At 39.9% G+C, this 26,583-nt stretch overlaps 1 protein-coding gene across 4 annotated transcripts; it reads right to left on the bottom strand.

Annotated features, from left to right (window-relative positions):
• Positions 1–396: 396 nt before the first annotated feature.
• On the bottom strand, positions 397–25,301 carry ENTPD6 (ectonucleoside triphosphate diphosphohydrolase 6). 4 transcript variants are annotated; one of them, XM_063123901.1, is made up of 14 exons: positions 25,164–25,301; positions 19,069–19,357; positions 16,963–17,039; positions 16,532–16,675; positions 13,972–14,047; positions 13,087–13,122; positions 11,930–12,018; positions 8,407–8,486; positions 7,493–7,557; positions 5,802–5,903; positions 3,436–3,576; positions 2,410–2,466; positions 2,097–2,209; positions 397–645 (listed from the first exon to the last, which is right to left on the bottom strand). In XM_063123901.1, exons 2-14 carry the CDS (start codon positions 19,310–19,312, stop codon positions 562–564), a joined length of 1,308 nt encoding a protein of 435 aa, XP_062979971.1. In that variant the 5' UTR covers positions 19,313–19,357; positions 25,164–25,301; the 3' UTR covers positions 397–561. The 4 variants fall into 4 exon arrangements, with proteins under 4 accessions (XP_062979971.1, XP_062979969.1, XP_062979970.1 ...); XM_063123899.1 differs by lacking the exon at positions 25,164–25,301 and having other exon boundaries at positions 19,069–19,384; XM_063123900.1 differs by lacking the exons at positions 13,087–13,122; positions 25,164–25,301 and having other exon boundaries at positions 19,069–19,384.
• Between the last annotated feature and the right edge of the window lie 1,282 nt (positions 25,302–26,583).

The raw sequence follows: 26,583 nt of genomic DNA, 5'->3' as shown, positions 1-26,583 counted from the left end.
AAAGCATTTTTAAACAGACACAATGCATTAGTCTTCATATATAACACAAAAAAGTAATAAAAAGTTGCACGTGTTGCTTCTGACACTAGCCTCAGTATGCCAGCAGCAGCAAAGGCAAAAGGCCTGTCCCAGGATGATAAGCTTTTCTCACAGAGACCATAAGATAAACAGATAAACATGAACAAATTCTCATCATTAATCACAGGATGGTTTTTACATTCATCCAGTTTGACCTCAGATATGGTGCCCATGACTTGGTTTTAGCTGGTATGGCCTATTCTTTTCTGGAAAAAAGTCACAGGATTTTGAGCAACACTTTTGGGTTTGTCATCCCACAGAGAATTCTGATAGGTTAAATCACCAAAACTGAAGCATCAGAGTTCACTGCTGAAAGAAGCCAAAGCCATATATATATATATATGGCTGCTCTTACAGTTATAATCCGCTAATAGCAATAGGCCTTGCAGTAGTCTCCTCTTCAAGGAATTGATCAGGTTTACACCCACTGAGATTCAGCAGTGTTGCAGGCATCACATCCTCTAGGCTCCCAAAGCCCTAATATTACAGCTTGTGAACTGAATCCATGTACTGAAGGATTGCTCCCAGAGCCCAGCTGGTTTCAGTGTTGTTGATTTTTCGAGCAAGCTAGAATGAAAAGAGGACAAGAATATTGGAAATGGAGATATTTCTCTGGGCTACTTCACAATTGATTTCTCTACACCATTACTGGCAGCTGTATGTGCAAGCTTACTTCTCAGGAGATATGGGAGTTGTTGGATCCATGGTGTCCCATTCAGTTGATGTTGCAGTTAAAAGATGAACATGCATGTGTGAACTAGACCTCTGTGCAATATATATAACCAGGGTCATGGTGATTCTTTCCCCCCTTTTCTTTCATATTCACTATGCAACATGGAAGAATTTGGATACCTCAGGCTCCTAGTTTTCATAACCAAGGAGTGTGGCGAAGAGAAGATAGAAGGAAAGCATCTGTTTCTCATGGCTGCATTGTTTGACTGATGGAGATTTACAAAATGGGAAAAGTCAACAGAGTGCTCAAAACAAGTTTTGCATGTTTTAAAATTAGAGTACTCGTTTTGCAAATAGTATTCTGATCTGTAGTTTAAGAACTTTGTGAGTGATTAGTGGTAAACTTGGAATCTTCTAGATATCGTTCCCTACTTTGAGATCTTCTGGGGAAGCCCTTCTTTCAGTCCCACGATCTTCACAGATGCGCTTGGTGGGAACATGGGAGAGGGCCTTCTCGGTGGCTGCTCCAGTGCTTTGGAGCTCTCTTCCCGGGGAAGCTAGACTGGCTCCCTCCTTGATGGGCTTTCGGAAGCAGGCAAAAACTTCCTTGTTCTGGCAGGCCTTTGGAGAATAATCTGGTCCTCCAACTATGTTAAGGACTTGTAAAATTGTCGTGTATTTTAAACCTTTAATGTTTTAATATTGTATTTTATTTAATTTAAATTTTTGTACATTTCTTTTCTTTTCCTAGGTTTTAAAATGTATATGTTTTAAATTTTGTAAGGCCGCCTTGAGGCCCAGTATTGGGCAAAAGGTGGGATACTACTACTACTACTACTACTACTAATAATAATAATAATTCCTGTCCCTCTCCATAGTTTTTATCTGTCTCTTCTTCTATGCTCCACCTCAACATCTTCATGTAATTCAGGGGTGGGCAACACATGCTCTGTGAGCTGCATGCAGCTGTTGTTCTCCCCACTCCACTGCGGCAAAATAAATGGCCATGTCAGCACTACAGAGTGCTAAACGTGCCAAATCTGTAGCACCATTGTTTTGTTACATTTTTTTCCAGGTGCCCCATGAGTGTGGTCCATGAAAGGGGGGGTTGAGGGGGAAAAATGGCCTCCAGGCTCCCTGAAGTTACCCATCTCTGCTCTAACTCAAGCCCTTGTCACAAGATTCTAAACGATTCAGGGACTGTGAAAGAGGAAATACGAATATTTTTAAAACTTGATGAATTTAAATTGATTTTGTTGGACATTCCTAGGGGAAATCTGGATGTTTTATAAAAACACACACACTAACTACATTCAACCCTAAATACTGTAGTTAAGAATTATTACCTTAAGAATGTGGCTCTTTGGAAAGCCCAATTCTTCCAGCAGCAAACTGACATAGGTAAGATCCATGCAGAGGAAAGGATGCTCTCCTTGTTGAACCTCCATGGTTTTACACACTTTTAAGGACAAAAAAACGAAAGATGTAAAAAGTAAATAATATTGTTAACACAACCATTTCCACAAGCCATTTTACTCACTTTTTCTCAGGAACAAGAGGCCCTCTGCTGGGCTACAGCTTCATAGTCAACCCGTTATGATGCTTTCATACCTCATCTGAGGTAAGCAAGTAAACAAGCAGAAAAAAGAAATGGCTTACCATTCTTTGCAGAGGTATCAAAGTCACTGACTGCTAGGGTCCCTCCTTTTTCTTTATCTAGAGAGAAAAATGGCCATTTCAAGTATTGGAGGTGGAGAAGGGGAGAATAGCACTGGCATAACAATCTACAGGTATTCTAATACACAGTTAATTCAAGTAGTAAATACCCTGGCTTAGTATTTACTGAGGTGGCAATTATGAACCTGATTCAGACTAAGATGATTGAATACTTCTCCATACAATACAACAAAAACAAACCATCACTGCACACAGAAAACTAGAATGTAAGGCTAGGTTAGAAGCATTTCTAACTTTCTTCATGGAGGAACATTCAATTGTAGTCTAAAGTGGTACAGCCCAGGTATGGTTTATCATCAGTGAGAATTAAGCCATTGTCAAGGGAAGACACTATAGAAGTTCGCTCATATCATGATAAGTTATCTGCAGCAGGTGTCGGACTTCTGTCAGCATTCCTTGTTGCTGTAGGTATAAGGGTTTTGTACTATGCCACTGAATATCTAACCATAGTAACCTCAATGAAAAAATAATATATATATCCCCACTTTACAGATTATGTGCTAATCCAGGAGAGGTGCAGAATCCTGAGGAGGGCAAACCCTTCTCCCAACCCCTCATTACAAGAAGCCACCTCTGCCAGCTCTCACACTAATCCTGTCTCAGACAGTGAACCAGTTGTGGGGACAGCATAGCTCAAATCATCCTGCATATATTGACTTGTGGGGTGGGAAGTACAGCAGAGCAATTTGGATGTATCACTATTAATGCTCCTAAGAAGTTATTTATTTTATTCTCTTTACATTTATGTACTGTTACACATCTAAAAAGATTCTGGAGTGGTGAACAATAAAAGATAAAAAGATAAAAGAATAAAACATCATATTAATTTTTTTTAAAAAAAATACCAGTAAAAAACAAGGTTTCGATCCACTGAAACCAACTTTGTAGGAATAAAAACTGTGCTATCAACCGCCTTTATACCACTAATACAACCAGAAGCAGGCTTACCTATTAAACTAGCATCCACAGCCAAGTCGTAATAGTAGGAAAAAGCATAAAAATCTATATCCTTTACTTCTTTGGTCCTGTGAACCTTTTTGGCAAGCAATTTTGCTATTTTATCAAAACATGATTGAAAAAGAGGCTTTCCTAAAAGAGAAAACAAAACAAAACACCCATCCATAATACTCCAGTGTTAGTGATAAAATTCAAGTACATGAGGCTTATTGTCTGTGTAGGCATGTTTAGCAAACAGTTTCAGAATACTGTAAATGAGATAGAATGACATCAGAAAAGCAATGGTACTATATCCATATTATTTAACAGAGGCATAAAATCTCAATACAAAGTTTTGTAGTCTAAGCAGCAAGTATTAACCATTTCTGCTAATTTCCCCCCCGTCACACACCACTCTGGGGAGCCTCTTAACCCTTGGAACCAGCTTTTTGGGTAGCGCAAGTGCTAAAGTGGGGGAATGTCCTTGCTATTACACTTCTCTCGATCCAGCCTAATGAAAAGAGGTTTCTAGAATCTTTAAGAGTGAATTCATGACTTTCACACACAAAAAACTCTTAGACTGGGTTCGCACGACATGACAACCCATTATAGGTGAGAAGCCACGATGGGTTGTGGTGTCGTCTGAACCCAGACTGATTCCTGCAGGGTGGATTGTGCATGGGCAACACGCCACCCTAAGAACCCATGGCTTGTTCTAGGGTTTTTTCCTTATGATGGGTTGGCATGTCAACTGAACCTGGACATGCCAACCCATTGTGGGTAACAGGCATCGGGAAGTGAACTGTTCAACAAGAGCAGCAGAAACCCCTGCCGCTCTTCCAAAGAACACTCATGATGGCTATTTGCAGTTGTGGCCGAGCTACTTCCAGTGGCCCTTGCCAGTGACAGCCGCTTCAACTGTACCCAAATGGCATTTTGGAGGGTCTGTCATTGGTTCCCTGTGGTCCCACCAAGCTCCCCCCCACCCCCGTCCCCACTCTGATTGTGATTGGAGCCTTAAAAAAAACCATTCCCTTTTTGTTTTGTTTTTTGTGTAGAAATGGGGATGGGATTTCCCCCCCACATTCCAGTAGAGCTGTGTACATTCCACGCTTTTAAAAATGTTTCTGTGGCAACAAAGCAAGGTTACACACACCCATAAATTATGCATATTAGAATCATTTTTATTTTACATAATTTATTCTGTTTCTGCTAGTCATTTTAAAAATTCATTATATTTCTATGTGGTCCTTCCATGGCCAGTCAACATTCCCAGGGTGGCTCTCCAGAGTAAAAAATATAAATACCATAGAGCAAATAAGATACCACAACACATAATAAAAAATTCACCTGATAAAAACTCACAGCAGCTTAAAGATTATGAATTTTTGCTGTGTTTAGAATCATAGAGTTGGAAGGGGCCATTTAAGGCCATCGACTCCAACCCGCTGCTCAGTGCAAGAAATCTTGTTTAAAACATCCCTTACAGATGACTGTCCACTGTCTTCTGGAATACCTCCAGTGACAGAGAGCCTTCCACTTGCCTAGGAAGTTGGCTCCATTGTCTGACTGCTCTGACCATTAGGAAGTTTTTCCTGATGTTCAACCAAAATCACCCTGCCAGGAACAAGCCCATGATTTTGTGTCCTACAGACATGAATGATAGAGAACAGGTTGATGCCCTCTTCTCTGTAACAAGCCCTTAGGTACCTCAAAAGTGCTAACATATTCCCCCTCAGTTTTCTCTTCTCATATCCTCTTGTCATATCCACTTCCTTCCATCCTTCCTTGTGGGACTTAGTTTTAAAAGCCTTGGAAAATAAAAAAGGTCTTCTTGATGCTGAAATGATAGCAAAGTAGCCACTAGGTAAGGCTCCCTGGAGAAGGCATTCCACAGAGGGGCACCACCACCAAAAAGGCTCTTTCCTCTGCTGTTTCTCTCTATATTCTCCTTCTCTGTATCAATCTGCCCACTTGCTGAGATCTATATCAGAGGCTATTTTCTGGGTGCTCCTGCCATTGAAAGTAAGGCAGCTGGCTAAATTATGCAGGGCACTGAAGCCTCTTCTGCACTGGAAAATCTTATTCAGTAACCCTTTAGTTTCTCATATTTCACTGTGCCATCTTCTAGGCACTTTCAAGCACAGTTACATCACTATAAGGTCTAGAAACTTGCCTTTTAAAAGTTAAGAAAAACGAGATTCTCACAAAGCTCAACACCACATTCTGCACTCATGTTGTATACACACAGCTCTTGCTATAGGGAGGAACTCATTGCCATTTGCAACAAATAAAGTCCATTTGTAAACCTCATTGTTAATAGAAATACTGAGAGCAAAAGCATATTACCAAGTGAAGAGGCAACTAGGTTACTATACCTGCCTTCTGCCCTTTAATTTTGTATGTTATCTTGGCATGCTCCCATTCTCCTTGGAAATCAGGTGATAAGCAAGGACTTGTTAGCTCTGCACCTTCCTTCACTGTAATAAGAAAAATGCACTGAGAAAGGACCACACAGAGATCTTCCTCTTGATCTTAACTGGCAATGCATTTCCACACTCCCCATGCTCAATCAGAAGCAAAAACACTTAAACACTACCCACATAGTGCTCCCCCCCACTTGTGTCTCAGCTAATTCAGAGCTGACCAAGGTCCTGGAAGACCCTGCCTAGGGGGTGCCTTGACAAGAGCACATTGGTGCTGCGAGCCCCTCACTTGACCTCCTTGGGGGTTGTCCCCACTCCAAGGAGTAAGCATGGGGTTTGTAGCCATTAACGGGAGGGGGAAGAAGGGGGAAAGAAGAGCCACTGTCACCCATGCTCCACCACATGAATGCCGCTGAGTGTCGTTGTGTCCCTCACTGGTTCCACCTCCTACCTCGTGGGGCTTTCCAAGCTCTTCTCCCAACACCAGAGGAGGTGCGGAGATGGCCATTCAGCTCACTGGCCCACCCCCTCCTTCCTGTCCAGCTGATGGTGACCAATCAGGGGTCCCATCGTACAGCCACACCTCCATTGCAACATCAGAGCAAGGTGACAGACGTGGATGGAGAGAAATGCGCTGGTTTCCTCTCCGAGCTTGCAAAAGTGACCTCAGAGAGGAGGGAAAGGGGGTGGTTCTGTGGGCTGGGGGACAGGACTGAGGAGGCCAACTTATAAAGAATCCTCTGGCCTTACCAGCCTCCTTCCCTCCCTCTCCACAGAGCCCCACCTAGATTGGCGAAAAAGCCTGTCTAGTGAAAATGTTCCTAGGAGGAACACGGAGGCGAAGACCACCTTTGCACTCCTTTCACGCTCTGCATAGGATGCCCACCAGCCTCCAAGCTCAGAGGCTGACAGGCATCCTGATCAGACAGCACCCTCATTAAATTCTTTTGGAAAGATGCATTGATATAGCTGGTGTAGATATGACTGCACCTAAAATGTCAATTGGAAAAAGAAAGTGGCACCATCTCTCTCAGATTGGTTCTACAGGATTTCGAATATAGCTATAAGGCATAAACATACGTATAGTGTTTGTTTATACTGTTTCCCCCTATGTATATTTTAAACTTTGTAAGGCCGCCTTGAGGCCCAGCATTGGGCAAAAGGCGGGATACAAATAAATATAATAATAATATTATATATATAAAAATAGTGTTTGGTTTTGTAAAAATCAAATTTATGAAAATCTATAAGGAAGTGGTCAATTTTTATTAGTTTCTGGAAGGATCATTTGAAGATGATGTACATCTCTACTTATTGTTTACATTGGTCTAAGGAACCAAGTTCCTTTGTAGTACCTTTGTTTTGTTCTGTTTTGTTTATAAAGTTGCAATGAAGTGACTGGTGCCAATATAGTCCATTTATAGGAATGCATGTATTTATATTCATTTGTCAATTCTGTATGCATCATTTTACAACGTATAATCCTTTTAAGTATAGACACACACAGTTTTTTAAAAGGGTTACACATAGTCAAATGCTATCGTTTTAAAGATACATTAATAAACTAGTTTTTTAAAAAGAAACCGATCAAACAAACTAATTAAAATTCCCCATGCCTGACTCAAGTAACATGTAATACTTACAGGCTTGTCCTTCAACTCCTCCTAAAATTGCCAACCTTGCCGACATTAATCCAAGTCCTAAGTAACTAGAGAGGTGGATAAAAAGAAGATCAAAACAATAATTTGGTACTGAGACGAATACGAATTCCGTTTTACTGTTTATTAGTATCTGTTAAGCACACAGTATCTGTTGAGGATTGGCTCTACATAAACATATACAGAATGCATTAGACTTAACAGTTATTGAATCCTGAAGCTGTCAGAAGCTTTGAAAACTTGCTTTGCATGAGAAGTAGAAACTTTGTATTATATATAAGAGAAGGCTCTTCAGGATTTAGCAGGTACCACGGGAAGTCCAAATTTCCAACTTGCAACAACCCCAACCATGCAAGAAACTACTATTCTACTTATAGGAACAATTTAGTGCAACTAATTTTCTGTAACCCTTTATAAACCTCATTTCACAATATTGGTGAAATGGATCCATACAGTCTGATTTCATAGCTTATGATTTAAGTAAAAGTGGGCCAAATGGTGAAATATGTTCTCCGTTTTTGTGGACTGACCCTCACTGCCCAATTATTGTCTTGCTGCATGTTTGATAAATACAAGCAGCATGAAATTGCCCTAAGAAGGATCAGAAGGTAAATATATAGTAATGCCATGTCAGCACCTTGAGACTAATGTTTAAGAAGCTTTTTTTTAACAAAATGGCATAAGCTTTTGTAGGCAGCAGCCTACTTTGCCAGCAACCTCAGCATCTGATGAAGCAGAATGTCACCTACGGAAGCTTATGCTATTTTACCAAAGCCACAATGCTACTACAAGCCATGGGTTTTGGCATGCTTTTTTAAGTAATAAATTATGACAACTATTATATTTTAAAATGCATTTGTCATCCCATCTTATGGATTAAATTCCTTCTCACAACTAACCTGTATGAATACAGTTGGTATGTGGTGTTGAGCAACTGAAATGAAGTGATGCGACCAGCGGATGAGCTCTCCAGAATTGTCTGTGAAGAGAGAAAAAAAACCCACTTTTTGAATATTTTGTGCAAAGAAAATAATAAAGCAAAACACTGTTGGAGGGTTGACAAAGCATTCTGAAGTTCTTTGAACCAAATACATACATAATTTTTATACAGTTATGCATCACGGTCACTGTAAAAAACAGAAAAAAACAACAAGCATACAGTTTAAATGGGGAAAAAGTTGTGCACATTGTAAAGTTCTTTTATTATGCACATTAGGGACCCTACTGAAATGTCAATTCCCTTTCATGGCACTTTGATTTCATTTCAAATAAACGAGGAAGAATAGCTTATACACATTTGGAACTGGCAACCGAGTTTAAAATACTCAGACGTTTATTACATTTTCCTCCTGTCCTTCCTCCAAGATAATTTTAATGTGCAACATTCTTCCCCACCCCCCACATCCCTTTTATCCTTATGACAACCTTCTGAGGACGGTTAGTTTAGAAACATCACTTATGAAAAAGTAGTGCTTGGAGTATTTCCCCAACAAGCCCCATAGTGATCACTGTTATATCTGAAGGGGAGAAACATGCCTACAAACACAAGGCAAACATGTTCAGTAACTGCATGTTCAAAACAAAAAGCAGAGGGCTGCACTTATGCCATAACACCCCCGAAAGGGAGCATCTTAATTTGCTTTTAACTATATTTCAGTGCACTCAGAAGGTTGGAACAAAAGCCTCTCCTTGTAAAACTTCCTGAGGAAAAGCCAGAAGGGTTCCATCTCATTGTGAAGTGTAAAATAATGCACATTGGGACAAAAAATCCCAACTTCAAGTATAAGATGCTGGGATCTGACCTAGAGGTTACTTAGGGTTGTGCTGGACAGCTTGCTGAAAATGTCAATGCAGTGTGCAGTGGTTGTAAGAAGGAAAATTCCATGTTAGACATAATTAGGAAAGGAACAGAAAATAAAACTGCCGAGATCACACTCTCCTTATACAAATGAATGGTGCAACAACACTTGGAATACTGCATAGAGTTCTGGTCACTGCACCTAAAAAAGGATATTGGAAAATTGGAAAAAGTGCAAAAAAGGGCAACTAAAATGATCAATGGGCTGGAGCAACTCCCCTATGAGGAAAGGTTACAACAGCTGGGATTGTTTAGCTTAGAAAAATGGTAAGTATGGGGAGACATGATAGAGGTGTACAAAATTATGCATGGTGTGGAAAAAGTGGATAGCGAGATTTTTCTCTCTCATAATACTAGTATCCGGGGTCATTGCATGAAGCTGATTGTTGGGAGATTCAGGACAGATAAAAGGAAGTACTTCTTCACACAGCACATAGTCAAACTATAGAATTAAACTATGGTTTCGAAAGGGGATTGGACAAATTCATGGAGGAGAAGGCTATCAATGGCTACTAGTGTTGAGGCAGTTTCTGATGCAGTATGCCTATGTATATAATTTATTTATATATTACATTTTTATACCACCCAATAGCCGAAGCTCTCTGGGCGGTTCACAAAAAAAAAAAAAAAGTTGCTGGGGAACATGGGCAGGAGGGTGCTGTTGCACTCTTCTCCTACTAATGGGTTTTCTCTGGGTAGCTGGTTGACCACAGTGTGAACAGAATGCTGGACTAGATGGACATGAGTCTGATCTTATGATTCCCTCCACTTTCCCTCTGTTACTGTAACTATCACCACACATGCCTTTCCTGAGGGTCCCCTGATCCTCAGAAGCTTCTGGGGGACAAAGAGGGCTTCAGTGGGTGTCACAAGTATGAATGTAACATGTTTTGTTAAGAATTCATTGTATTTTATAGGTGTGCTATTCATAATAATCTGTGTCTGGTAACTGCAACGGACTAGAAACAAATTGATTAGCTATGTATGATACAAGCTAGCTTTAAGAGTAAAAATGTTTTCTTGGAACTGGGCTTTTAAAAAAACTTGTTACAGATGGGTTGTGAACTCTTAAAAATACAAAGCTCATTACCTCAGGGCAGAGACAGACACTCAGAAGGGTGCTTTTGAGGTAAAATGTAAGCCTGGCTGTGTTATGGAGAGATCCTCCTGAGGTTCTGAGTAAGAGGTATGACCGAGTCCAAAAAGTGAAAGTGCACAGATGAGTGCACTAAAATAATTAGAGCTATTGCTAAGTAGAATGTTATAAGTGGTACAATTTTGACATGGTTGACCAGAGAGACCTTGGAAGAACGAGAAACCTACTAAACAAGATTACCTAAGCTCTAACAACTATGTCCATGTATGCCAGATAGGTAGCTATAAAATCTTAAGGACGACTGGTTGGAACAGGGAATGGGACGTTCTGTTTGCTCAGGTGCACTGGATACAAGCCAATACCTTTTATGTAAATTTACAACCATTTGTGAAAGTATGTCATCTCTTGTATTTACTGCAGGCTCACAACTTGATTTTGTTCTGACTTTATACTGTTGGTTTTACCCTACCCAGTGCCTGTTTACCCTACCCTGTGCCTGTTTGCATTCTCTTCCCCTCCTTATTGTTTTATTATGATTTTATTAGAATGTAAGCCTATGCGGCAGGGTCTTGCTATTTACTGTTTTACTCTGTACAGCACCATGTACATTGATGGTGCTATATAAATAAATAAATAAATAAATAAATAATAATAATAATAATAATAATAACTGTAGTAACCGCCCAGAGAGCTTTTTGTGAACCGCCCAGAGAGCTTTTTGTGAACCGCCCAGAGAGCTTCGGCTATTGGGCAGTATAAAAATGTAATAAATAAATAAATAAATAAATAAACTACATCTCCCTTCCCTGCACATGTTACAAAGTTCACCACATAAATAAATAAATGAAGCACACACACCAAACATCACTTTTTATTGTGTGAAGTAGCCCTTAGCCCTACAGAGTAAGGCAAGTCAATCTTGTCATGTTGCATGTCAGTTGCAATCCAAGTACAACTAGTTACAGTATTAGGGGTGTGGCAACGTACAGAGTAGGCCATATGGATGATGGAGAAGTTCCCCAATCTTGAACTTTGTTTCACATCTCCACCCACCTCTACAGCCTGTAATAGCTTTGTGCAGCACCACTAAACTGTATGTAGAGATTATGGTACTTACTGGTCCTGAAACATTAGCCCACACTACTGTAGGAATGCAATATTCCAGGTCAGTGTTCAATACCACAAAGTTGTGGCATCATGTTAGTGGAGCGCTTGTGTGTTTAGTTTTGCAGTCTTAATGCCACCTCATGAATAAGATTTTGTTTTGAAGTGTTCTTTTTAGATTTTTTGTTGTTGTTGTTGGCAACCGTTAACGCACTTGCATCTTCCTGAGTGTATAAGCTCTGCATATACACTCAAACTGGCATGTTTGACATCCAAAATCAAATTGGTAACAAAAGAAAGGGCAAAATATCTGGTGGTTCATCACAACTATTTTGATAAAGGGACTTGTATTCTTTCTTATTACCTCAGTGCTTGGGCGAAATGTGATCTGAGTTGATCCACCTCCTAAATCCAGCATTCCTACACATATCTTTCCTGGAGTTTTCAAGCTACCTGCAATGCATTATTTGACAAAAGAAAATTAAGGAAATGTTGTCATGACATTTTGTTGGTGTGAACATCTCCAAGCCAAGAAAAACATTTGAACATTCCCAACAGCACGTACAGATTACCAGGCTTATGGTTCACAGTTATTCCTGGGTATGTGAACAAAGATCAATGGAAAAAGAGGGGAAAGGGCAGTTAAAAAGCCAAGGTACTCCACAGTAAATGGAGACTTGTTCTATCGCCACTCATCTCCATTAATCAAGACACAACAAGCGAATAGTCACTTCTTGGGTGTATGCACATTGCCATCGCTCAACTCTCCAAGTGGAGGTGAAAGCAGCATGTGTTAAACAAAGTGAAGATCCCTCCATGCACTAGCATTGCATCTCTGTGGGGATTGTGCCCAACGTACAGGTCACTCTGCTCTAGTTCATTCTGCTTAATATTATTTGTACTTAGGAACAAAGGAAACTATAGGAATCAGAAATGAAATGGAGTATCTTGGTAAAAGGCATGGCTGGCTGGCTGGGATTCTAAACAGGAGCACTCTGCATAGGAAAGCGCCTTATACTGAGTAAGACCATCTAGCCCAGTATTGTCAACACTGACTGGTAGCAGCTCTCCAGGATTTCAGGCAGGAATTTTTCCAGCCCTACCTAGAGATGCCAGGGATTCACCTCAGACCTTCTGCATGCAAAGCAGGTGTTCTACCACTGAGCCACAGCCCCTCCCACTTCTGATGTAAATGCTAGAAATATATTTTGTATTACAAAGTCAAAAAAGACATGCAGCTATTCTATTTATCTGTATTTGCCAAAGTATATTTTAAACCCATACAGTTCTTAAATCCAGACCTTCTGTGGAGGATTTGCCTGAGGCAACCAAGACTGGAATACTGTGTACACATTTGGGAGCAACTCCCACTGAACACAGTTATACTGAAGACCAAGTAAATATGCACAGGATTGTGCTGTACATCTTGTAATTTTATAGCGCAAATCCCAAATTGGCCAATTAGAAAGGATCACAATAGAAAACTCATAGTGGCAGATCACAGTTTACTTATACACATACCTGTTAAAAAGTTAACAGTGATCCATGCTGAAATACCTGGTTTAAAAAAAAATGAAATTATATGGATTCACACAAAAGAGTTTGCCACCTCTAGAAATAAATTGATATTTAAAAAATCAAACAGGTCAGGTTTTTTCAAACAGGATTTCTCCAAAATGAATGAATGAGCAAGAGAATGACAAAGAAGATTCAAGGGATGCATGCTGAAACAAACAATTGTAACTTATATACATGCCAATGGGGTCTAAATTGGCTACAATTATATGGCGGGGTGGGGGGGGGAAGACCTTTGTATGCTAAAGGCAATGCTTATTGAAAATATCACCTAAAATATTAGGGATGCATGCAAAGAATCCTGTTTTCATGGATGTATGATCCTAGCTGGTCCACAGCAACAATGGGAACACCGTCCCTTATACTCAAGTGATATTTACATGGTCTGTGTGAAACTACCCTAAGTAATTTCTAAAATAAAGCATACTGTAAATAGAAAACACCATATCTACAGAATCTTGCCACAGCCCACATATCCAATTATTGAAACAAAAACGAAGTCTGAAAGCAACCTAATAGCCAAGTATTAGTAGCTGTATAGGAACTAGAAAAAAACACTGAATTAACTACAGTGAAGGCTCATATTCTGTTCTTGTTACTTGCACCTCTCTCACTGTCACCTCACCTTTGCTAGTATTCTAAAGCTCATTGGGGCAGGGACCTTTTTGAATGTGTGCTTATGTTACTCTGTAAATGCCATGTGAATAAGACACAGTGTTATATAGGTATTTTGAAAAAACAACTGCACTTGCCCCTTTGTCTGTTGTACAACGATTTTATTGCAAAATCAAAGTAATTGTATGAAGTCAGTGAAAAACAAATTCAACCTACCTTCATCTGTTCCTTCCATTATAGAGACACAGTCATTCCTTACAAGGAATGGGGACTCTTGAAAAATTTCTTTCACCTAAATTTAAAATACAGCTTTTAAATTTTTTATTGAAGTAAATTTAAAGTAAAAAAATAAACCCCTTCCTTTGCCCCATAAAAGGTGAATTTGCTCAGAATTTAGTCCCTGACATATAGCAAAATATCAATCAATCTTTATTTACAGTCAACAGACCATTACTACATTAAATTGAATATAAAGGAATTAATAAAATATTAGTAAATTGGAGGGATACAAAATTTGTAAAGAACTGACCAGTACATTTGTCTCCATGAGGTGTATAATCAAATAATCATAAGTGGTCTACTGAGGTTAACCAAGGTTCAGAAATTTAGCTTCTTGCTCAAGTAACTAACTTGTTCATACCCTTGAGTAAAGTAATCATAAGGGACTCAAAAGAGCACCCAGAGAAAAACTATATGATGGGAAATATTTTTTCACTTTTTGGTAATAGCTAAAATGAAAAAGAACAAGCAAGATAGACTCCACCTCAATGTTCAGCAAAATATTTTGAGTATTATAGTAGTCTTCCTTAAAGCATTACGCACACCAACAGAAAGTATTTCCCTGCACACACTCCTAGGGAATGGAAATATCTTCCAGAAGAATACTTGGAATTCAGAAAAAATAACCTAGCCCAACTAAGTTAAACTATTAACATGATAAGCAAGAATTATTGTTTTCTGCACTTTATCTTGAAGGCTAGAAGTGCCCAGCTTTTGGAAGGTTATAAATTCAGTGTGTCATATCATGAGACCTTCCATGTGCTTATCTGACAGGGTACTTGAAGTCAGAGGGCGCCTAGCACTACAAATCAAAAGCTACTGGGAGCATACAACTCCCCTGTTAAAACAACTCCACTGGCTTCCAGTCTGTTTAATTCAAAGTGCTTAATTCAAAGTGCTGGTTATGACCTATAAAGCCCTATATGGCTCAGGTCCAGGTTATTTGAAAGACTGTATTCTCCCTTATGAGCCTGCCCGTGCTTTGAGATCTTCTGGAGAAGCCCTTCTTACAGTCCCGCTATCTTCACAGGCATGCTTGGTGGGAACATTGGAGAGGGCCTTCTCGGTGCCTGCTCCAGTGCTTTGGAACTTTCTTCCCGGGGAAGCTAGGCTGGCTCCCTCCTTGATGGGCTTTCGGAAGCAGGCTAAAACTTTTTTGTTCTAGCAGGCCTTTGGAGAATCTGGCCCTCCATCTATGTTAATGTCTTATAATTTTGTTGTGTATTTTAAATGTTTATGGTGTTTCACCACCACCACTACCCCAATGTATGTTTTAAACTTTGTAAGGCCGCCTTGAGGCCCAGCATTGGGCAAAAGGCGGGATACTACTACTACTACTACTACTACTAATAATAATAATGTGCTTATTCCATCTTTTCCTTCTCAACAGATTTTTTCCTGGCATGAAAAAAGCCAAAAAAAGCAGTAGAGAAATATGGGAGGAATACAAATGGAAGATGATTTTGCCTGGACCCTAGTAAAACTCTGTGTTTGAAGCAGGACAATTATAGAATAAAAGCTTTGTCTGGAAGCACCCATAAACTATAAATTGAAGGATAATGGCTCCATTCAGAAGACACCTTAAACCATGGCTTTAACCACAATGAATAAGGCCAAAAGCCTTATTCACCGTGGTTAATGCCATTGTTTAAGATGTCTTCTGAACAGGACCATTGACAGACAGGGCACATAGCAGCTAACCATGGCTGCATGTGCTCCCTGCCCATCTACAATTGCTCACAAAATTCACATCATTGCCTTTTACTTTGCCTTGGTGTTACCTCGGATAGTCACGATTCATTGCTTGTCTAGAACAGAGGGAAAAATTAGGAATGTACATGCATGTAGAGTGGGGGGAAGAGAAGCACATGGGACCATGTATTGCTTTCAATGTCTAAAATCATAGGGCTCATCTACACCAAACAGGATATTCCACTATGAAAGTGGTACGAAAGTGGTATATAAAAGGCAGGAGCCACACTACTGCTTTACAGCAGTATTGAAATGCACTGCAGGATCTACACTACTGCTTTATAGTGGTACTGAAGTGCAGTGACAACTGTTGGGGCCCATGACACATCTTCACTAAGCAGGATATAACACTATGAAAGTGGCATGAAAGCAGTATATGGTATGTGTCAATGGGCCCCAACAGTTGTCAGTGCACTTCAATACTGCTATAAAGTAGTAGTGTGGCTCCTGCCTTTTATATACCCCTTTCATAGTGGAATATCCTGCTTGGTGTAGATGAGCCCATAGTTTTACTGATGACATTTAGCTCCAAATCATTATGAACTGTATCACTGCAGATCACAATGCATTTCTGATGCAGCTTTCTATTAAGATCCTACTGACAGTCTTTATTCTGGAGGTTTAATTATTAGATAGTGAACTGAAGTGCAGAGGTCAGATGATTTCAGCATGGTAGCTGCACATATTATATACACTATTCTGATTTAGGTATTAAAAAAGACAACAGAAGTAAAAAAGAAAGTACCTTATCCAGCAATTTTTGTGCCTTTTCTCCAGGCAACAGCCTTAAACCAGCTGTTGCTTTAAGGACCAAAGGGGTGGACTTCCACAACTTCATAGGAACAACTTGTTTAGCAACTGCCAGTAGCTCATTTATTCCTGGAGCACTCTGGAGAGATAAAAGAGCACAGTGTTTCATTTTAGCAGTTAAAGAAAGAACACTTTTAGTAGAGTTGGATGCTTATATATGAAGGTGAATTACATCTGAAATGTAATTTCCTCTCCAGTTAAAAGGTTCAGATAGCAGGCGATGGGAAAGACCTCAGCCCAAGACCTTGAAGTGTCAGTTACTCCCAGGTAAGTGTGTAGTGGACTGTAGACTAAATTTATTAATTCACAGATCATGGAGAGTGAGAATCAGACACATGCCCTCTTTAGATGTAAACTTCAAATTACCTTATCAACATCATCAGCATATGCAGAGAGTCCTGGTTTTATTGCTCTGAATGTGGCACGGATTAGTCGAGGGATTTCTGTTAAAAAACAAAGATTAATGCAATAGAATGGAATTAATCAACACACAACCTAGCAGTTTGCAAATTAAAATGCTGAAGATTAAGGTAACCTTATCAAGGAATTAATCTGAAACCCTGCTCCCTAATATAGTGCATTTATGAGAGATTGAGGTGTGTTAGTAAACAAGACCTCAAAACCTGCTCCAGCTAGACTGTCTCCTCTGCTGACACTGGTCATCTACCACAACTGCCATGCAGGAAAGATCCTGATGACCTGATATAGATTGATATTGTTTATTGGGTTTTTTGAAAAGGTATTTTGATGTTTCCTGTAAGATGCCTTGGAAGGGTTTGCATCCTGAAAGATAGACAGTAAAATATCAGTTAACAACAATGAAAGCTAACCGTAAAGACTAACAATAAAAGTAACAAGGGCTGTTTTCATTTAGGAGAAGGCCATAGTAAAATAAAACATTTAAGGCCTTCTTAAAAGCCTGTAAGGATGGTGCATGGCGGACCACCACTGGGAGTTTGTTCCACAAGTGTGGGGCCCCTGCTGAGAAGGCACTCTCCCGTGTGGAGACCCACCTAATTTTGCTGACTGGTAGGCAGATGGGAAGGGTCTCTCTTTCTGATCTTAAAATGCAGGCAGGCTGATATGGGTAAAAGCGATCCTTCAAGTAGTTTGGTCCCAAACTATTTAGGGCTTTAAAGGTCAAGATCAGCACTTTGAAATGGGCTCAGAAATACACAGGTAGCCAGCGCAGCTGGCGCAGTATAGGTGTTATGTGGTCAGATCACCTTGCCCCCACCAATACTCAGGCAGCTGCATTCTGCACCAGCTGAAGTTTCCGAATTGTCTACAAAGGCAGCACTACATAAAGCGCATTACAATAGCCCAGCCTAGGCCGTAGCTAGACCTAAGGTTTATCCCTGGATCGTCCAGGGGTCAAACCTGTTCATCTAGGTGACACACAGGGGATCCAGCGCTCAGGCAGGGGCGAACCCTGGATGATCCCAGGATAAACCTTAGGTCTAGCTGTGGCCCTAGATGTGACCTGAGGTAAGGTCCATCCACAACAGGCACGCTTACATTTTTTGTGGTGCAGATATTTTTCTATCCTGTCTAAAAGGAGGCAATGCTTTTAGTAAGTGCAGTAAATAATAATAAACTCAAAACTAGGCTTTTTTCCTAACATAACACAAAGGCAGAAACTCGGGTAGGCTTTTTCCGCATACTGATTCTATCTCAATTTCTTTTGGCAGTGAGCCTCCCCTAAATAAGACCATACTTGTCTTAAAAAAAAGTCACATCATGGGCACTGCTTATTATTAGTCTAGGTCACATGTGCTCTTCCTATTAATGAAGAATTGTTCCTGGAGTAGTCAAGAATAGGTTAAAGCTCATGTAATCTCAGCCCCACAAGATGGAAAAATGAATCAAGCATACATGAAGCAGGATGGTGGGAGGCAACACTTGCTGTTCAGTACATTGTAGTGTGTTTATATAGCATTCCATTTTATTTAATGTCACTGCATATAAGTAAGGATTACATAATCTAATCCAGCCTTCCCCAGCCCGATGCCCTCCAGATGTTGCTTGACTCCAATTCCCATCAGCCCTAACCAGCATAGCCAAGGGTCAGGATGATTAGTTATAGACTAAAACACCTGAAGGGCACCTGTTGGAGAAGGCGGGATTAGATTAATCCTTATATGCAGTGACATTAACTAAAATAGAATGCTGTATAAGCACACTACAATATACTGAACGTAGAGGAATATTTTAGTTATAGTGTTACCCATCCCAACCCCCTCAGAGTGTGGTGGGTTCCAAACTGAAATAGTTAAATATATTAAATGTTAACTATGTTGCACTTGCAACACTTCCTTTCTTCCCTTAATCTTGAAGACATTCGTTAAGCTTTGCAATATACATAATTATCATTATTCTGAGAACACAACAGAATAGGCATGACGACCAATGCCTTAAAACTTCCTATTAGTAGACAGTAAAAGAATTAATAACTGAAGCAGGATGCCCTACCTTTTGGCTTCTGTATGAACTGGAATATATGTATTCGAGTCCCAGTGCTTCCAGCATCAAACATGATTCCATAAAGGACTGCCTGATCTGTTCTTGATGTCTCACTATCAAGTTGGTTTTCCAAATCGTCATCTGCATCTTTTGTTTTAAAGTTCAAATTCCATTTCACATATACAGCATAAATAGCAGCACATGTAAAAATAGCTAAAGCATAGAACGGTTTTGGTATCTTCATAGCTTTCATTAATCTTTCTCCTTTCACTTCAAATTGGAGTTGCCCATTACACTTCTGCATTAAAGAACATATAATTACAGACAAATTGGCACCAATACAAAATGATTAGTGGAATAAGCGTTGAAGTAAAATGCGATCAGTTTCACTGCTTTCTCTCATTTTTTTCAAATTATCAAGTTGAAACTTCTATTTATCAAGTAGCATAAAGTTACTAGCACAAACTCAAAGCAAAAAGAATCAATTTGTTATAAACTGCTGTGAAAGACTGAAGCTTAATGTGAAAATATGTGCTTGAGACAGACTAGACATCACATGGAATTTCGACCTATAATCCCTTATTTTTCGCTTGCATCTTTAGCCTTGAAGAGACATTTGTTATATAAAAAATTATTATCAGTAACGGAACTGACACAAGATACCCATTGGTAGAACAAGAGCCTTATCGTGCAATCCTATGCATGTTTAGACAAAAATAATAATAATAATCATAGGACTCCCACCGAGATTGCTGGAAATTGTAGGACTTCTTTGTTTAAACATGCATAAGATTGTCCTCTTAGACTGCAATCCTATGCCTATCTATTTGGGAGTAAGTCCCATGAATTCAATTGGACTTACTTCTGAGTAGACATATATAGGGTTGCGCTATTCATATTTTAAAATTATGAAGATACCTCATTTAATTAAACAAACAAAACTAGCAAGAATTATGTGTAAAATAACACAAGGGAAAAACTGAGGTCATGTTTTGCAATGATCAGATACAGATTAATTTACTGGATGGAAAAATGCCACTTAAGTAAAAACAAAGAAACATCATATCTCCTTGGTGTTAAGAGAACTCTAAAGCAAAACAATAGTAGGAATCCACAAACTAACTAAAATGGAAGTGCCTAAAACCATTTTAAGTCACTGATTTAAAATTCTTAACCTATTAACTTCTGACTTAATAAGGGTGTGTGTGTGTGTGAGAGAGAGAGAGAGAGAGAAATAGTAAAATACCTTTACAAAGACCAGAGCATGCTGTTAAGCTAATAAAACAAGATAGATTGCAATATATAAGGCTGGTGAGTTCTCCAGAAAGTCTTCCTTGCTGGCCAAGTATAGCATCCCTGGGGTGTGAGTGTGTGTTTGTGTGTGCATTTTTAAATTCTCATAGTATCTTCAAAGGATTGTCCAAATACAAAATTCAACTGGACCAACACTCTATATTTATGATCTTTCATTGGGGTGGAGTCACTACCCCTTCAGCCATTTTCTCCTGCCGCAACAACAGCTATTAACCAATTGCATGCAGAAGCAAAGGTTTCTTAACCTGTCCCCTATCTGGAGTAAGTTCTAGTTATAATGTTATTAGAACGTGGTGTTTTATGAGGGCCATTTCCTCCAAGTCTAAGAGAACCTTGATCTCTATCCGTTATCGGAGCAACCCTTTATCATGCGACTTTGTCTATTATCATACTGTTCCCAGACAGCTTGGCACAGCATATTCTGATACTGTTTTATCACTGAGAACATAAGCCTTTACATGAAATAGCACAAAATGCATGAAGTAGCATAAAATAGTTTCTGGCAAGCAGGCCAAAGATAAGTTAACATTACTATATTTGGGGAACCGAAGTTAGTACCCACCAAAGCAGAGTAACATTTCATTAAATTCCTTGATACTTCCATATTCTTTTCTAGCTTAACCTGAGCCCAGCTGTATATGAAAGCAAATAGAACTGTGTGCAAACAGTTTAATCAAGATTACAATGAAGTTAGCTTAACAGGTTCCGGGAAAGAAACAGGAAAAGATTCTTAAATTACTGTTTGACAAACAAGTCTATAAAAGGTGCTTAGAACACCTAAATCTCCATCTGGCATGGAATCTGCACTCTTGCTTGTGGAGGAATTAGATTGTCATTGACAATCTTTTGTATCTGGTCAAGAGTGCAGGGCTCCTGCAGCTTTAACTGTTATGATGAAGAGGGAATTTCACCAGGTGCTGCATTCATACAAATGACACTGGCTGAAATTCCCTTTTCAATACAACTGTTAAAGATACAGGAGCCTGTCCTCCTTTTCATATGGTCACCCTCCCCTATCGGTCTAAAAGAGACCAGCTATTTTGTGTTTCTGGGGTGGAAATGGGATTGTAGATGATTTATGTAATATAGGAAAAAGAACAAAAGTGATACAAAGTAGCAAACTAGAAAGAATTATACCCTCACAGATAATGCAAATATTAGTTGCAATTTTTTGGTGGAAAGTCTGGATAGAAATTTAAATTTAAACCATTTTAGTGGTTAAATCAACCAAATAGGATGCATAATTGTTAAGAATATGTGAAATGAATGAAAAGATTGATTTAAATCTGCCCTTTCCCCTGGTGAATTAAAATCAATCCACTCTGGTCACTTTAACATGGATAAAAATTGAATAGTGACAAAATAAGTATATTTGCATATATTCAATCTACATTATTACATTCAGAAAACATATTAGGCTAGTATTAGCAACACATTATGGCCAACATATGCCCCTGCCACAAGCAGTTGTCCTGCATCTCCCTCATCACAAACTATGTAATGTTGTTATATCATCCAATTGCATTCTTCATTCCTCCACTTCATTTGCTATTACTTGAAAGAATCAGGAAACTCACAATGTCATAATACCACATCAGTATTAACTTTACTAAATATAACAGAGTAGCCTCATGTTGGCTGTTAAGGTTCTGGCCTCAACCTTCAGGCTTTATCGCACACTTCTGCAGACCCATATACCCTACAACCATATGGACTTGCAGTCCATTTAGGCAGATCCCCCCTCTCTCTCACACACAGAAATTGACAGCCTATGTGTGTAAATTGCACACATGTATACACACAGAGGAAATGTAGGGCAGGATCAACTCTATTCTACCATGAGGTCATATATTTTAAGTGGTAAATGTTCAGATATATTTTAACTATGCGGGTGGAGTGGTGGTGTAACATCTAGATTTCCTATCCCAGTCATTAAGGCCACAATCCTATGCATGTTTAGACATAAAACAAACCCCTATACCTCCCAGCATGCCCCAGCCCTAGACATATACATCCAAAAGACAGAATCTGTACTAATAACACATGTACATACACACACATGAAACACAAAAACTTTAGACAGGGGGTCTACCTGACTGATACAAGGATAGCATCTATACTGAACTCGGACCCCAAAAAATGGCTGTATGTAAGTGTACAAATATCAAGTTTATACCAATCTTTTCATTCACTCTATGAAGATTTCTCAAGACAACTTAAAATACTACAAAAATTCAAAAGTGCACACACTTCTGTATGAGAAACAGTGTGCAACACACATGTAGATGATCACATGCCAGAATTGAGCACCCAAGCTTTTCCACTGCGATTGACTACTGCATTTTAGAGCATCAGCAAATGTGACAAACAGGTTGCAAATTATTTTATTTTCTTTTTTCTGTGAAGAAATTGTCATTTTGAGGTTGTCTTCACCCAAGCACACACATAAGATGTACATAAAAAATCTGGAGAAGACAATGAGTACTATTGAATTATATTTTTGTTGTCTACTTTAAAGTAAAGGATAATGTGTGACCGTATTGACAGGACTACAGAGCCTCTGCATCTTTTGTAGTTGCGTAGAAGAAAACATTTCATCAGATATAGTAGCATTCTTCCCTCTCTCTCTCTCTGACCCACATAAGAAAGGCTGTACTTGCCAAATGCTCTCCCTTCCAACTCAACAGTTAAGAGGACTTTTGTAACTGGCCATCCTAGAAGGAACTACATCATTACTCTATACTGGAGTGCTGGGAGAAGAGGGTCAAACCTTAACCTTAGGTAGGTTGCATCAGTGGCAGTATTAGCATTTATTTTCTTATTAGCTTTATAAAAGACGGAGAGAGAGAGAGAGAAAAAAAAATTTCCAGATGCAAAGGACGACCAGGGTTCTTGTTTTTCAAGTAGTGGTATAGCAGAAGTAATCATGCCAGGTGCACCCTGTATGACAAACTGTTCTTTGCTCTTCTACACAGCTGTTAAAATTGCAGGAACTGCCCTATCATCCTCTGTATTTTGACATCCATACAAGAAAGACGTATGCATGCAATAGTATTAACCTGCTCAACTATCAAGATAATCTTCTGATGCCCTCCTTCAAGGGACCTGATTTTTTTAGGCAAGATGGACAGCATAAAAAGGAAGACCCTTTTTATCATAAGGCAACTCATATCTGCAATTCCTTCACTTTATTTATCTGTCAGGATACTTTTCTTAAAATCTGAGGAAATAACTAAAACACAACTTCTTTTCTTTAGCTTTTAACAGTTTTAATATGCTTCTGAAGAGGGTTGTTGATTGATTTATTCAAAATATATATGGATTACTTTTACACCATTTTAGACATCTCAAGAATTCTTGCAACTGAGAGGCAGGATATAAATGTACTCTAGATAAATAAATTTGAAATTTGAAATCCTAATTAGAGTCCTGAGTCTAAGGTTGAAGACTCTTGGACTATACTGACTACCTCTCTCTCTCTCCCACCCATACGTGTGTGTGTGCTTGGGTGTGTGCTTTGCTATACAGCAAAGCCTTTCAGTAAACCTAACAGCTGTTAGAACTGGACACATTGTGTCCATGCCATCTGAGTGAAGGCATGCTCACTGGCATCCCTAGGCTGCCCCACAGCAGGAGAGAGGGGGCAGGCATTGTCCTTTAACTGACTAATCTCCCCTGGCTTCAAACTGTATCGAGGTGCATGCCCCTAGGGCCCTCCGAGTATGAATCCCAAGTTTCAGATTTCTAGGTTTCATGGTCTTGGAACTATGGTGCTGACTGAATGAGACCCTTCTTCTTCTTATTATTGTTATTCTTATTATTAAATAAGAATATAAGGGCTGCCCTGTCAGATCAGACCAATTGTCGATCTAGTCCCGCATTCCTTTTCCAACAGCAGCCAAATAGATGTCTCTGGGAAGCCAACAAACAATTCATATAGGCAAGAACCTTCTTCTGTCGCAACTCCCCTGCATCTAGTACTGCAAAAGCATAGTGCCTTTGAATCTGGATGATTCATGTTCATTGATAGTCCTAGTAGGGAGCAATCCTATCCATGTTTAAACAGTAAAAGTCCTACAACTCCATGCTGGCTGAGGAATGCTGGGAATTGTAGGGGTTTTTTTTCTGTCTAAACATGCATAGGATTGTGCCTTAATACCTCCATGAATTTATCTCATCCTTCCTTTTAAAGCCATCTAAGCTAGTGGCCCTCGCCACATCTTGAGGCAGAGAGTTCCACAGCAGAAGAGCTTTCCTTCGCATGCCTTGTCCAAACACTGGACTGGGCGAAACACCCTTCTCCTACCCAACTGTTGTTTTTTTTAAAATACCAACTGATATAAAATTACAGGAGCTTCCTTGTCCTCGTTTGGAGTTAGTTATCTTACAGGAACCCAGACCTCTATCTTCTCCTCAGTACCACCACCAGTGTAGTCTGCTTTCCTGGGCACGTTTCCTCAATAGTAAGCCCAAAGAATTACGTGGGACTTACTCTCGAGTAAGCGCGCAAGAGGATCGCAACCACAGAGCGCGCCCATCCGTTTCGCTTTCCAGCTGTGAAGCGCGGACTGGACACCGTATTTAACCCACGCTTCTGCTCCCGGCTGGACTCTGCAGTCCCTTCAGCGACGGACTCTGCAGCCTCCCCGCTACTCCCAGCATCCCGCACAGACCTGCCATCGGCTGGGGACACCAAGCCGCTTCCTCTTACACACCCACACTGGCCTTCGCCTTGAGGGACCAGCGCTCTGGAGCTGTCGAGAAGGTATCCAGCTGCTTTCCGCACTCACCTCAGTTCTTCAGAAAGCCAAGGAGGCTTCCCAGCGGGCGGCGGCGGCGGCGGCTCTTGCCGAGGCTAGCGGGGCCTACATTTCCTATCCCACTTTCCTGTCAGCTTCGGCCAGTCCGTGTTAGAAAAACGTCCCCCATTTCTCTTCGGCTCCAAGGCAGTTACCGGTTGGGGCCGAACAGGCCTGAGGGAACCGCGCATGCGCGCTCCGATCCCGCCCTTTTCTCGCGGCAGGCCCGCCTAGCGCCTTAGTTTTTCTGAGGTGCTTTGGCACGTCAGGGTTTGCAGCCCCATTACCTCAAGGCCCTCATGTTTAAGGAACGCACAATAGAGATACCTATCGGGAGTGGGAGGCTACAAGCAGCCACAGTGGCGTAGTATCTTTATGAGGATCATGAAAGCCCACAATGTAGTGAACAAGCTTTTGAGTGTCAAATAACTCTTCCTCAGGCTGGACACAAAACAATGATAGTAAGGGGTGGGGGAAGAAAAAGACACTGGAGACTGGTGGGTGCTATTTCGGAGGGGATGTGCATCATTTTGGGTTTTAGTCAGAACCAGCCGGAACTCTTAAGAGAGATAACCAAGGATAACCCCTCTCTCTCACACACACACACGTAGGTAACTAGCTTCAGCACCTTGGATAGTTCCTTCAGAGTTCCGCCTGGTTCTGATTGAAATCCAGAATGGATGTGCAGCCTCACCAAAAATGATGCCGCCAGCTTTTACTGGAAAAAAAGAGGTCCCAACCCTGGTAGTAATGAGTATCGTGAAATGTTTGGAAGTCTGTCCCTCTGAAAGCTATAGGACTTGTTGATGAGGAAACGGAAAAGATCAAACTGCAAATGGGATAAAAGTTCTGCACAGTAAAATCCTTTATGTGGGCACAAAGTCCATGTGTGAGGAAAATTTTGCCACACAGAAACATTGTGTATTTCTAATCAGAAATCCAAGCAAAGAGGAAAATGGCAAAATCCTCTTTGGCACACGGGCAGATACTACAAATGATCAGCTTCTGGTGAAGTTGTATGCCAATCATGTCTGGTTAAAGTACTGCTTGACTAGTGGTTATCTGAACTGAGGTCCAGTTCACCTTCTTCCTTATATATAATTTGAAGACATATTTTATTTCCCTTTTATTTACTGAGATTTTATTTTTTATTTTTTTTACTGAGGTCATTCACAAAACACTCCCCACTACTAGACCTGCTTTTTTGGATTTCAATAGCATAGAATTAGGCTCCAGGAATAACCTATTTCAGTGTGTCAATGGCATTTAACAACGCTAATTTTTTTTTAACAGACCCTAGAACTGTTGTTTTAATGGATACCGTTGTTTTTATACTGTTGTTTTTATGTTTTTGATGGTTTTAAATTTTATATACTTTTTAATGTTCACTGTTTTAAACTTTTGTAAACTG

Source organism: Elgaria multicarinata, chromosome 4 (genome assembly GCF_023053635.1).
Source record: "Elgaria multicarinata webbii isolate HBS135686 ecotype San Diego chromosome 4, rElgMul1.1.pri, whole genome shotgun sequence".
NCBI classification, from domain to species: Eukaryota; Metazoa; Chordata; class Lepidosauria; order Squamata; family Anguidae; genus Elgaria; species Elgaria multicarinata.
This window is presented reverse-complemented; position numbering and strand designations above follow the sequence as displayed.

What these genes read in the sequence shown, in the direction of transcription:
- ENTPD6 (XM_063123899.1), bottom strand. Translation starts at nt 19,363, where the DNA reads ATGCAGAAGTGTAATGGGCAACTCCAATTTGAAGTGAAAGGAGAAAGA. An exon ending in AGGAGTTGAAGGACAAGCCT is followed by an intron (nt 5,904 to 7,492) that starts GTAAGTATTACA and finishes TTCTTATTACAG; the next exon opens with TGAAGGAAGGTGCAGAGCTA. An exon ending in TGATACCTCTGCAAAGAATG is followed by an intron (nt 2,210 to 2,409) that starts GTAAGCCATTTC and finishes TGTCCTTAAAAG; the next exon opens with TGTGTAAAACCATGGAGGTT.